Source organism: Hipposideros armiger, unplaced genomic scaffold (genome assembly GCF_001890085.2).
Source record: "Hipposideros armiger isolate ML-2016 unplaced genomic scaffold, ASM189008v1 scaffold_458, whole genome shotgun sequence".
Taxonomy (NCBI): Eukaryota; Metazoa; Chordata; class Mammalia; order Chiroptera; family Hipposideridae; genus Hipposideros; species Hipposideros armiger.
The window spans coordinates 1312649-1324520 of record NW_017731808.1 but is presented as its reverse complement, the minus strand read 5'-3'; the positions used below and the strand labels follow the sequence as shown (position 1 = coordinate 1324520).

At 61.3% G+C, this 11872-nt stretch overlaps 1 protein-coding gene across 5 annotated transcripts; it reads right to left on the bottom strand.

Moving 5' to 3' along the window:
- Positions 1 to 6099: 6099 nt before the first annotated feature.
- On the bottom strand, positions 6100 to 9862 carry CRYAA (crystallin alpha A). 5 transcript variants are annotated; one of them, XM_019665992.1, is made up of 5 exons: positions 9605 to 9862; positions 9299 to 9367; positions 8130 to 8252; positions 7214 to 7285; positions 6100 to 6918 (listed from the first exon to the last, which is right to left on the bottom strand). In XM_019665992.1, exons 1-5 carry the CDS (start codon positions 9791 to 9793, stop codon positions 6709 to 6711), a joined length of 663 nt encoding a protein of 220 aa, XP_019521537.1. In that variant the 5' UTR covers positions 9794 to 9862; the 3' UTR covers positions 6100 to 6708. The 5 variants fall into 5 exon arrangements, with proteins under 5 accessions (XP_019521537.1, XP_019521540.1, XP_019521539.1 ...); XM_019665995.1 differs by lacking the exon at positions 7214 to 7285 and having other exon boundaries at positions 6101 to 6918; positions 9605 to 9861; XM_019665994.1 differs by lacking the exon at positions 9299 to 9367 and having other exon boundaries at positions 6101 to 6918; positions 9605 to 9861.
- Positions 9863 to 11872: the final 2010 nt, after the last annotated feature.

Below are 11872 nucleotides of genomic sequence, written 5' to 3'. Positions count from 1 at the left end.
TTCCCCCCGCCACCATCCCCAACCCACCAGGCACAAAGCTCAGCTGTGAGCCAGCTCCCAGGAGGGCTGGGGGAGGGAGCGGAAGCCAGAGCGGGTGGGGCTGCCCAGCCAGGAAACGTGGAGGCTGCAGTGTAGCTACTGTCCTCCTAGGTCTCCAGGGCCACAACCTCTGCCACTGGCTTCCCTCGGGATGACCGCGGGAGGGGCCATAGGAGTTGCTGGGTCCTTAGTCGGGGTTTTCCTAGCTGGCAGCTTTGGGGGGTCCAGGGCAACACCCTCCTTACATTCAGGCCCCCACCCACCACCCCTACTGGGAGTGGCCACAGGGATCTCTCCCCAGACCCAAGGCTGGGGTCACCCACCCCCATCACTTTCAGAGAAGAGGCCTGCCTAGCAAACCGGGCCACTCAGAAGCAGTCCCAGAGCCCCAACGCCCCCCTCTGCCTCTTAGCAGCCAGGTGTGACCCAGAACATTCCTTGTCCTCTCCAAATGTCCATCGGTGTCTGTAAGTGGGGGCTGGTGAGAGGCCTGGCCTCCCAGGCTTGGGCTTAGAGAACAGGGATTATAGGCATGTGAAGAGCTGGCCAGAAGCCGGGCCAGCCGGGGACCCCCAGCCCCGGGCACCCTCACACCCCGCCCTGCCCCACCCCCATCTCCTGCCTGAGGATTATCAAGGTGGAGGCGGGGCTCCAGACAGGGTGAGTGTGAGCCCACACTGCCATGCCCTCCCGCAGGGCTGCCTGTGAGGCCCTGGCACCCTCATCCACGTCGCATGGTCTGAGAAAACCGAGCCCATTGGGGGCTGGCGGTGAGGGCTCACGAAAGTGCAGCCTCACAAAGTGCAGCCCAGTGGACCTGCCTGTGACTGTCCTCACTGCTGAACTGTCCTCCACTGCAGCTCGCACCCCTGGGAGCTGGTTAGAAAGACTGGTGGCAGCCCCCTTCCCGTCAGACCCTGCAGTCTCAGAAGACCCCAGCCCACATGCACATTCACGTTTGAGACCCTGCAGCTCAAGGATTAAGCAGCTTTAATTCAGAAGCACAAGCCCAGGGCCGAGGGTAAGGAAAGGGACCCCGACTCGAGAAGACGCCGAGCAGCCTGGCACCTCATTCAGGGCAAGCACAGCACCACGTGGCCGGTCGCCTGCAGGCTCGCTGGCCTGAACACAGACCAACCTCGAATTCTGCCCACACCCCTTCTGTGCTCAGATCCTCGTGACTCCCACCCGAAGGGCCTCCTTGGACCCCCTGCCCCGCTGGACCTGCCTCTGCCTCCTCCTCGGGCAGACACCCCACCCTGCAGGGACTTCCTGGCGCTGCCTTGCAGTGGGACCGTGTACCGGCCACGCTGTCCTCCTGGCCCAGAACCTTCTGTCCGCACCTTCAGGCTGAGCCCTCGGACACAGGCCCCGGCTGCTGCCCCTGGAACCCAGGTGGGATCCACAGCAGAGTCCTGCCTGCCCTGGCCTGGGCACACCAGGCCCAGGGCCCCAGCTGGGACCACTGTGCTGGGAGTCACCCTGGCTCTGTCACCCTCAGGCTTGTAGGCCTTCCCTGTTCAACTTCTGGGCCCCCCGTGATCCCGGGAGGGCTGGTGTGGTGCATGGCAGCGAGTTTCACGGTTAAAACCAGCCAGCCAAGCCTCAGGGTCCAGGGTGTAATAGCAGGGCCCCACAGGGGGGAGGGTCCCAGCACCAGGTCACCCCAGGATGGCACCCAAGGTCTGAGAGTTTGTGAGCAGAGGCTGAGAGTGGGCATTTCAGGAAGCTGGCTGGTGTGCCCGGTTCCCGGGGGCCAGTGGGGACTCAGAGCCCCCTTGGCCTGCCCTGACCCCCCTCAGCCCCGGGCTGTCCGTTAGCCTCCCTGCTCTCCCGGTGCTCAGGCCCCGGTCGAGGACTCCTCTGCACATGGCCCTGTGGGCCGGGTGCCCTGAGCAAGGTTCAAGGTCCAGGCTGGTCCTGCTGGCATCCTGTTGCCTGAGTGGCACCCACAGTGTCCTGGTTCTGGAAGGGGGCATGAGGGGCGCCTCCAGCAGTGCCTGGCTGGGTCTGTGGCTGCCCCATGAATCTGTTAATAGGTGAATCATTGATGGACCCTGGACGCCGGATCGTCTGTGGGCGGGCGGCCGTGGATTGCCATTGAAAAGCCTAGAACAGAAACACAGGCCTCTGAGTGTTTAGAACTCAGGCTAGGTGCTCCGAGCCAGGAGCGGGCACCCCCGCTGCCTCCAGTGGACGTGGCCAAACCCAGCTTAAGCAGAGGCACAGCCACTCGTTGTGGCCAAGCACGTGGGGCCGGCTGGTCTTGCGGGGCTTCATCGAATGCATCACAAACCACTCACCTGCCGTGATCACAGAACCAAGGGCTCCGAGCACTTCCCCACGAAAGGGCCTTCGGAGCCTCGCCCTCCACCTCACAGGCAGTGATTTCAACCCCCGTGTACCCAGCCAGGCGCCACGCCGGGCTCCCACCCGGGCCTCCTCCCTTCGGCTCCATGTTTCTGGGCCTCAGTTTCTTCATCTTTAAAATGACCTGGGGTCAGTCCTGCTGACCTCTGAGGCTTTCTTCAAGAAGGACGCCGTGTGACCATGGAGGCCGAGGCGGGAGGGGTGCAGCCACAGGCGAAGGGTGCAGCGGCCCCAGGAGCTGGAAGACAGGATGGACCCTCCCCAAGCTCCCTCAGAGGGCGCACGGCCCAGCCCACACCTTGTTTCAGACTTCCGGCCTCTGACTAAACTTCTGTTGATGAAGCTGCCCAGTGTGTGGTCATCTGTTTCAGGTACATGGGCTGCCCATCCCAGGAAACGCGTGTTACTACAGCCACAGAAATGGGCAGAGTGAGGACCGGACTCGGGGGGGAGGCACCTGGGTTTCACATCCCGCTGCCCCCTCAGAGGCCACGTGTCTTCAGACGGCTTGTTTAACTCAGTTTTTCACAGAAAACAGGCAGAAGCACAGCAGCCCCCTGTAGGTCCCCACGCGTGAGCCCCAACCTGGGCACTCAGCACAGACCTGACCCTGAACCCCAAACGTCAGCGCTGTCAGTGTCAGAAAGAAATCGGCCTCCAGCCCTCCAGGAACTACACCCCCTTCCCACACCATCTGAAAGCTGTTGCTGGGCCAGCAGGGGGCCTCCAGGGTCCTGCAGCCATGTGGGTGGGGTCTGGGGGGTGTCCCATCTCCCACCTGGGTCCTCCGGGTCTGGTAGGTCTCCTGCCCCGTGTCCCCAGACAGTTAGCTATCTGTAAACCTGCCCTTAAATGTCAGCAGGGCCCCATCTACTTTGGAAACCTGTGTTTTTGAGCTACATTTATATATTTTTATTGATTTCTGGCGCCTGGGGGGAGCTCGGGGGAGGCACAGAGCTGACCAGCTCAGGCTCTGGGTAGCTGACAGCTCTGAGGAATAAGGAGACGCCCCTGCTCCTCGCAGCCCCTCCTTCCCAGTGACCTTGGGGTGCCCTTGAGCACGGGCCCCACCGTGTCGCTTGCCAGCCCCAAGCACCAGAAGGTAATTAGGGGCCCCCAGCATGTCGGGTCTCCCTCAAAGCACCTGATGTGAGGCTCTGCCGACCAGCACTCAGGGGAGGCTCCTCCTCAAGGTGGAGAAACAGGTAGGAAGCGTCTGTGTGACTGTGTTTTTCAAGTTCAAGTACAATCAGACACAGAGGGAAGCCAGTGCAATTAGAGGCAGAAATAGAGCCTGGAGCTTGCCTGTGGCTGTTGCAGGTATGTGCGTGTGAACATATGTGTGCGGTGTGTTTGTGTGTGTGAATATTTACATGTGTCATGTGTGTGCGTGCACGTGTGTATGGCATTGTGTGCATGTATTGCTATGTGTGTGCACACGTGTGCATGTGTGTATTATGTTGTGTGTGTGTGTGCGTGTACCAGTGTGTGTTTGAGTGCATGTGCGTTGCACTGTGTGTGTGTGCATGCGTGTATGCAGATCTTCCATTCTGCTCTGCACACACAGGCTTGAAGCCTGCCACCTCCCCTGTCCTTGCAAACTCAATCCCAGATTACGGAGGAAATCTCACAGCAGCAGGGCCTCCCAGCCTGGCATCCCAGAGGCCGGAGGGTGGAGGGGCGGAGGGGACACTTGGGGGCTTCAGCCTCGGGCCAGGCCACCTCCTCTCTCAGCCCCAAGCCTGCGGGGCTTCCCTTTCCATGACCCCTTTCACTCAAGGCTAGGCTGGTGCTGGGTGGCAGGCCTGCCCTGCAGAGGAGGCTGCTCTGCCCTCAGGAAGCCTCTTCCCAGCCTGTCCCTCGGCCCCGGGCTTGTTGCTTTCCCTTGAAACTTTGGTCTGACACATGTGCATAAGCCTCTGGGTCTCGGCTCGCTCCCAGCAGACCACATGCAGCATCTGGCTGGCAAGACCTTTGACCCCGTGACCCCACCACCTGTGCCAGGCTCCAGGGCTCCCTGCCAGAGCCGCCTCCCAACCCCACCCCAACCCACACAGGCCTCCATGGACAGGACAGGACAGGACAGGAAGCTGCTCTGGGCGTGGGGGAGGCCAGTAGCCCGGGAGGACTGATATACTACGTCATTCTGCACAGGGGGACCTGCCAGAGCGCGGGGGATCCCAGCACAGTGCTGACCTTCCAGGCACTGATTGCTCCTTTTTCAAATGACTTTACAAACAAGCAAATGAAACAAAAACTGCTCATTGTAAAGAAATACTGCTGGCTCCCTGTGTGGCTTTTTGTGTCTCTCCGTTCCAGCCTCCTGTGCTGGACACCGCTCCCTGGGGTCAGCATGGGTCGCCCAGAGCTCCGCATCACCAGCCCAGCCGCAGAGGCCAGGCCCTCTGCAGATGTGTGCTGCGGCTGCTTCCTGCTGGCTGGACCCGTGAAGGTGACCTTAGCGTGTGTCTCCTGCCTGCGAGGCCTTGGCAGCCAAGGCAAGGCCTCTGCTGCCACCTGGTGGTGAGACTGGAATCGCAGGTGGTCATCTAAGGCCTGAATGCTTCTGGCGAGCGAGAGTCCAGCCCACCACCCTCATAACTGGTGAGGGTGGGAATCTAGCCCTAAGAGGGGTTACTGAGTCTGCCCGGGGTCACACAGCAAGTCACCAGCAGAACAGGGGTAGCCTGGCTTCCTCAGTGCCTCCCGACTCACAGGTTAGGGGTGACACTGGAATACCCACCCACGGAGGGGTTCAGAGACCTGCCTCTGAGGTCAGGCAGACCGGCTGGGTCCTGGCTGAGCAAGTGTCTGAGCTTCAAAGCCTGGCTCTGCCCCCTAACAGTGGAGCCCCTTGCTGGGCAGGCTGCTGGGGGCAGCCAGGCCCCAGTGTGGTGGGCAGGGTGCTCCGTTAGTGCGTTTCCTGCTGCTGGTGCTCATGCGCGAAGTGAAAACGAGGTTCCAGGAGGGGGCGTGGCTCCGTCTCGCTCCAGGGCCACGAAACTGCAGTCAAGTGCCATGTTGGGTGGGATGAGAGGGCGCCTACCTAGAGATCTAGAGGCAAGACCCTGGGACAGGAGAGGCAGCTTTGGGGAGACCTCTCCCCTTCTCTTGCCCACCCACGGAGGCGGCCGCTGTTATGCCAACATCTCCAGCAAGTCCTCTGCTCTTGGTGGGGGACAGTCAGCCCTGGTCTCCCAGCCCCTGAGGGTCCTCACAGAGGGGGAGGCGGAGTGAGGGGATGCCTGCCACCTGGGGAGTCAGGGCACGGTGCCAAACAGAGGTGGACACGCTCTGACCACACTGGACGGCCACTCCTCATCCCTCAGGCACCCATGGGGCAGGACCCTCAAAGCCTCAAAGCGTAGCCCCAAGGGGGAGAAGCTCCCCGAGGGAGGCCCGGGCTGAGGTGGCGTCTGGCACCCTGGTCCCCACGCAGGGCTGGAGGAGGGAGCCCGGTGGTCTCCCTCCACTTCCCCGGCCTCTCCATCCCCCGAAAACCCTCTCCTTCCTGCGAAGCCTGGTCGAGAGAGGCACTTGGACTGGGAAGGAAGAAGCGACCCGATCACTTAGAGACGGGACAGGGACAGGCAGACCTTAGTGTCCCCCCCGCTGCACCCCCACTAGAGTCGCGTCGCCCCTTTCCCACTGCTCTCCAGACGTCCCCGATGGAGACAGCACGGTCACCAGACAGCAAGTTGCTTGTGTCACTTGTTCTTTATTGACTGCCACGGACTGCATTCTCATGGGTGACCAGACGGCCCAGGAGCAGCGCTACAGAGAGGAAGGTGGAGGGGGGGTGGTCTGAGAGAAGCAGGCCGCCGAAGGCCCGGACGCACGGACCTCAGGGCACCGCAGACACGCGGGCAGGCCGGGCTCGGCCCTGAGGCAGGCGCCCACTGCTGAGGGTCAGATGCACCTGGCTGGCCCTAAATACCCAGGGGTCACCCAGGGATGGCTCAGCAGGCGTGTTCTTCTGCTGACCTCACCGTTAGCTGAGACCAGCCTGCGTCCCCCGGGAGCACGAGGCAGCTGCCTCGAGGAGCTGCGGTGGCCGTCGCTCCCACCAGCTGGCTGGTGCTGGGATCAGGTCACCCTGAGGTCGCAGCACCTCAGGCCGAGGCCCAAAGCCCTCCAGGCTACTCTCAACCCTCACTCCCTCGGAGAAGAAGAAAAGGAAATGGGAAAGCAGAAAGCGAAGGAAGACAAATGCATCACTTTCCAGCCCCCCCCCCGCCCCCCGCCCCATGGATTGGTTGCAGGGGGCAGCAGTGGGTGGCAGCCGGGGCCGGGCAGAGCTTAGGACGAGGACGCAGAGCTGGGCTTCTCCTCCCGTGACACGGGGATGGTTCGCTCACTGTGGCCGGCGTCCATGCCAGACGGGACCTTGGGGCCAGAGAAGGTCAGCATGCCGTCGGCAGACAGGGAGCAGGAGAGTGCCGCCTGGTCCACGTTGGAAGGCAGGCGGTAGCGGCGGTGAAACTCGCGGGAGATGTAGCCGTGGTCATCCTGGGCGGGGCAGGGGAGGGCACCGTCAGAGGCGCCACGGCAGCGGGAGGCCCCCTGCGTGCAGAAGGGCGCCCTGGACAACAGGGTCAAGCCCACGGTGCTCTCCCAGGGCAGGTGAGCGGGGAGGGCTGGGGCCTGTCAGGGCTTTACCAGCTGGCCTCCCGCCGCTGCCTCCCTCCTCAGCCCTCTGCCTGCCCGGGGCCACTGGGCTGTGGAGTTGGCCCTTCAGTCTAATTTTACTCTGAAATCTCATGAATGGTGCTGTTCCTGGCCCTGGGTCAGGGTTACCCTTTACCTGTGACCCCACAGACCACTCAAGCTTCAGTGAGGGTTCCTGCGATCCATCTAAGGGGGTCAGGAGCCGCACCTGAGCCCAAGAGCACGCACGCCTGAAGTGTCCAGATTCAGTCCCTGGGCCGATCCCTCCTCCAGGTGGCAAGGCCGAGACTGGGGAGTGTCTGGGCTGAGCTGACTAATCAGTCACGTGGCTTCTATCGCGGTAGCCACCAGATGGCAGGGCACAGACACGGAGTCTCCCACCCCCACCCCACCCCAACACTGACACCAGTGACTCCTCCAACCATTGAAGAAACCCCTGGTGTCTGGTCAGAAGCTCAGACTCTGCCAGCATCACACCCTTAGTCCCCTCACCCCGTCCTCCGCATGGGAATGTCACATGCCAGCCACAAGCCGTGGGCTCTTCTCAGCTCTGCCTGAGACCCTCCTCCCGGCTCCAGTGCCCAGGCTCCTCACACCCCCACCCACCTTGTCCCAGCTGTGGTACCTGAGCCTGGCCATGCCACCTGCCAACTCGAGATAATGGGGGTGTTGGTCGCAAAGGGCCACTGACAGATGAACATGTCAACACACCCAAAGTGTTTGGAGTGTCCATAATGCCAGCTACGCTGTCGTCACAGCCCACCCGCCAAAGCAGCGTTCATGTGACAACCAGTGTGGGCTCGGAGCTTGCCACCTTGGCTCTCGGCGTTTCCGGGGCTCGTCCCTAATCCCCACCTGTCATGCAGGCCACCTGGGTGAAGCCACGGACAGCCCAGCCATTCACCATGCTGCCCAGGCCTGCAGAGGACTCAGGAGCCCCCCCCCCCGTCACTGGGAGGCAGCTATGCTTAAGTGGACGGGGCGCCCCCTCCAGGAGAGGCCCCTGGGTCCTCTCACTGGCTGAGGGGACCAGGAGAGCAGCCGTCCCTCACCTGCCTCTCGCTGTGCTTGCCATGGATCTCCACGAAGTCCTCCTGCACCTTCACAGTCAGGTCCTCTGGAGAGAAGTGTTTCACGTCCAGGAAGATGACAAACTTGTCACGGTCGGATCGGACCTGAAACCCATATGCTCATGTGGGTCTCTCGGGGCCACGGCTCAGGGAGCGAGGGAGCTTGCCGTAGTCCCTGCGGGGCAGGCCAGAGGGCCAGTGTGGAGGACAGAAACTGAACAGAACCTGTGGTCACCGCCCAAACCTCTCCTTCATCACAGAGTCCCAGGGGCCCCTGACTCGGGGCTGTGTGGACACTCTGCTGACATCCAGAACCTGGGGATTCAAGGCAGTGCTGTCTGCTGATGCCTGGTTGGTGATGGCTTGACTGGCTGGTTATAGGTTGGGGAACTGGCTATGTGTTAAACGGCTGCTTATGGTTGGGTGGCTGGTTGTGGGTTGGTTGGCTCATTAGGGTTGGTGATAGGTTGGCTGGCTGGTTGGCTACAGGTTGGCTATTTGGTTAGGGTTGGCTGGCTGGTTAGGGGCTGGCTGGCTGGTTGCTTATAGGTTGGCTAGTTGGTCAGTGTTGGTTGACTGGCTGGTTAAGGGTTGGCTCCTTAGGGGTTGGTTATAGGGTGGCTCATTGGTTGGGGGTTGGCTGGCTGGCTGGCTGGACCTCACTGGACTAAGCCTGCTGCCCTGGCTTCCTCGTCTCTCCACCAACAGCCGGGGCCCGTCTCTTCACATCGACTGGCCGTGCCCGGCAGCCCTCGTTGCTGCTACCAGCTGCGCAGAAAGTGCTCACCCGGCCTCTCCTCTCTTCACTTGCTCCGAACATTTGCCTAGGCCCTTGCGGCCCCTGGAGGGGACTGGCGCTGTGTCAGCCCTGGCCAGGCGTGTTTTTAGGCCGTGGAGGAGAGCTCGCCCCTCCAAAACTCTGGACCCGGGGTCAGTCTCAGCTCCGGGAGGAAAGGCCGCTGGCCCTCGTCGCCTTCCCCTTTGGGCCTGGCCTTGGGCACCTGGGCAGACGTGGGACCACCCACTCTCTGCGGCTCAGGTCGGAGGCCCTCCTCTCGGGACCGCTGGCAGCACGCCCCCCACCCAGGCCTCCTGCTGGAAGGGAAGATGACGGCTGCTGGTATACAGTTCGTGTCTGCCATTGAACTTGCCTTGGTGGGGTTGCTCTTGGGGTTTCCAGGATGTGGTTGGTGCATAACAAACCACATATGGGTCATGAGCTGATGGGAGGAAAAGACAGCAGTCGGGCTGGGGCAGGCTCCCTCTCCCAACCCCTCCCCGGAGGCACGGGGGCCTCTGCGTGTGGAGGCGGAGGAATTGGGGCGAGGGGAAGGTGGCCCCGCACCATCACCATCCGCTCTGCGAACAAGACGAGAGCCCGGAGCACGGGCCGGCCCTCAGAAACCGCGCTGGCCCTCCAGCCACGCCCGGCCCTGCCCCTGATCAGCCGGCCTTACCTCCGAGATGCCGGAGTCCAGCACCGTGCGGAAGAGGGACTGGCGGTAGTGGGGGCTGATGGTGGACGACAGGAAGGGCAGCAGGTCGTACTCAAAGAAGCCTTCGCCGAAAAACTGGTCGAACAGCCGGCTGGGGTAGAAGGGGCCCAGCGCGCGTTTGAACCAGGGCTGCTGGATGGTGATGTCCATGGCGGGCACTGCGGGGATCCCGGCTGGTGGGGCTCAGGCAGGGGCCTCTGGGCAGTGTGGTGGGGAGCTGGGTGTGGGCCCTCCCTATATACGCCTCGGGCAAAATGCAGGCATTAGGGGATTTGTCTGGAAAGCGTGAGCTCATGAGGGAGGCTGCCCAGTCAGCAGAAAAGTGACCCGGGCTGAGCGCCCGCCACTCTCAGCCCCAGGCACTGACCAGCACAAAGCGCTGGACGCCACACGAGCGTCCCTCTGCGTGGCTCTGTCCCCACTCGCCTGGGGGACAGTGAAGACTCACGTTCCAGGTGTGTGCAGAGATGGGGCCAGCTCTCTGCCTACGTGGTCCTGGGTGACCCCATGGCCGCCCTACCAGTAGGCACTCACACTCGTGTCACAGGCGAGGAAACGGAGGCACAGAGAGGCTAGGCAAGTGGTCCCCAAACCCACAGCTGCTAAGTGGGGGCGCACTGTTTTTCAGAACAGAATTACCTCTATTACTTTTCCTGATAATAAAAATGCTGCGTATTTGTAAAAATCCTGGGAAAGACAGACCATGCTAAGCAATAAAAAGCCCCGTCATTCCAGCACGGTGGCAGGGTCTCTGTGTGTCCAGACAGGCAGGCAGGTTCGGATTTACAAACACAGAACCCGCCCCTGGGCTCACCCTGGTGTCATCCCTGTGAATGTGGTCCCCTCCTGGGCACGACGGCGGTGTGGTCCTCTAACCAGGCGCCCCTGTCGGGCCTGCGGCTCGTCCGTGGGGTCACTGCTATCCGCAAGTCCTGGCTCCTTTTTGGCCCCTCTCTCTGGGTCCCTGTTCAGGTATCGCTCAGCACACATTCCCAGAGTTTTTAGGCTTTCGACGTTTTCCAGCAGCTTGGCCTCTGGGCAGTCTACTGACATGCACCCACAGCGTAGGAAAAAGCCGTCCCCACACCTTTACAATAAGCTCACTTCTTTTAATGCGCAAGGCAAACAGAGAAGTTTCTTATTCATCTTCATTCCTCCCCAGTTCATATCAGGCTCGCTGAGTACATGCACCCTCAGATCACCCAGGGGTCTTTGCAAATTCATCTCCAGCCTTGGACTTAGCCTGTCAGTAAACTGCACATTTATCCAGTATTTAAGCAAAGTTGTATGTGACACATCTAAGATAGAATCAGTATTAAAAGTGGGTATTTCACAGCGTCCCTGACACCTTTCCCTAACCAGCCGCACTCGGTAACAAACCCTTCCTCCTGCATTTCCGAGCACCTGCTGCGTACCTAGCACAGGCCAGGTGGTAAAGGGCCCTGGACAATCTGGAAATGCCACCTTAGATGCCAGGTCCCAACATCCCCCAGTTCATAGACCAGGAAAGGATGTTTAACCCATGTGCCCAGGTCACTAGGCTTGGAGGAAGGGAGGGGACTTCAGTGCAGGCCTCCCACCCAGGCTGGGGCTCAACATGGGAGCCAAGGTGCGGGCTGGATTGTGGCTGGCTGTGCAGTGCTGGCAGCCTGCTCCTGGGCTCAGGGAACAGGGGGGAAGGGGCACGTGTGTCCGGCTGGCTGGGTCCTCCGTGGAGAGGGTCCAGGAGGGCCAGGCGTGTGGCCGGCGCTGGGCAGAGCCACCCTGGAGCTTGAGACAGAAGAAAAGTCAGCAATGCTGATCCGTGTTTATTTTGATATTTTTTTCATCACAGATTTTTTTGCATTCATTTTTATTTTAACAACATTGCATTAAGAGAAGATTTATCCTGATGACTGCATATTTTTGGTGTCCCCTGAGATTTGGCACCGGCGAGAACGCCTTGTTTGCCTTACCCTACACCTGGTCCCCATGTGGTCATTCAAACAGGCTGGGGCTGCAGGCAGGGACCAATGCTGAGGTGCTAACCTGGGGCTGGGCACCACCTCATCCTATGGGCTACCCGGCTCAGGGTAGCTGAGGGTCTGCCAAGGCCCTTCAGGCTCGCAGGGGTGCCCAGGCTCTCACCCACACCCCTTTCATGCCTGCCCCCTCTTGGGTTTGGGACCCCATGTGCTGTGGGCTGGCGGAAGCAGAGGCCTCCATGGGGCATGATGGCACCTGCCACAG

Excerpts from the sequence above, each read along its gene's own strand:
- CRYAA (XM_019665992.1), bottom strand. The coding sequence starts at position 9,793 with ATGGACATCACCATCCAGCAGCCCTGGTTCAAACGCGCGCTGGGCCCC. Across the intron at positions 9,368-9,604 it reads TGGACTCCGGCATCTCGGAG|CTCATGACCCATATGTGGTT; the intron begins GTAAGGCCGGCT and ends TCCTCCCATCAG. Across the intron at positions 8,253-9,298 it reads CCAAGAGCAACCCCACCAAG|GTCCGATCCGACCGTGACAA; the intron begins GCAAGTTCAATG and ends TATGGGTTTCAG.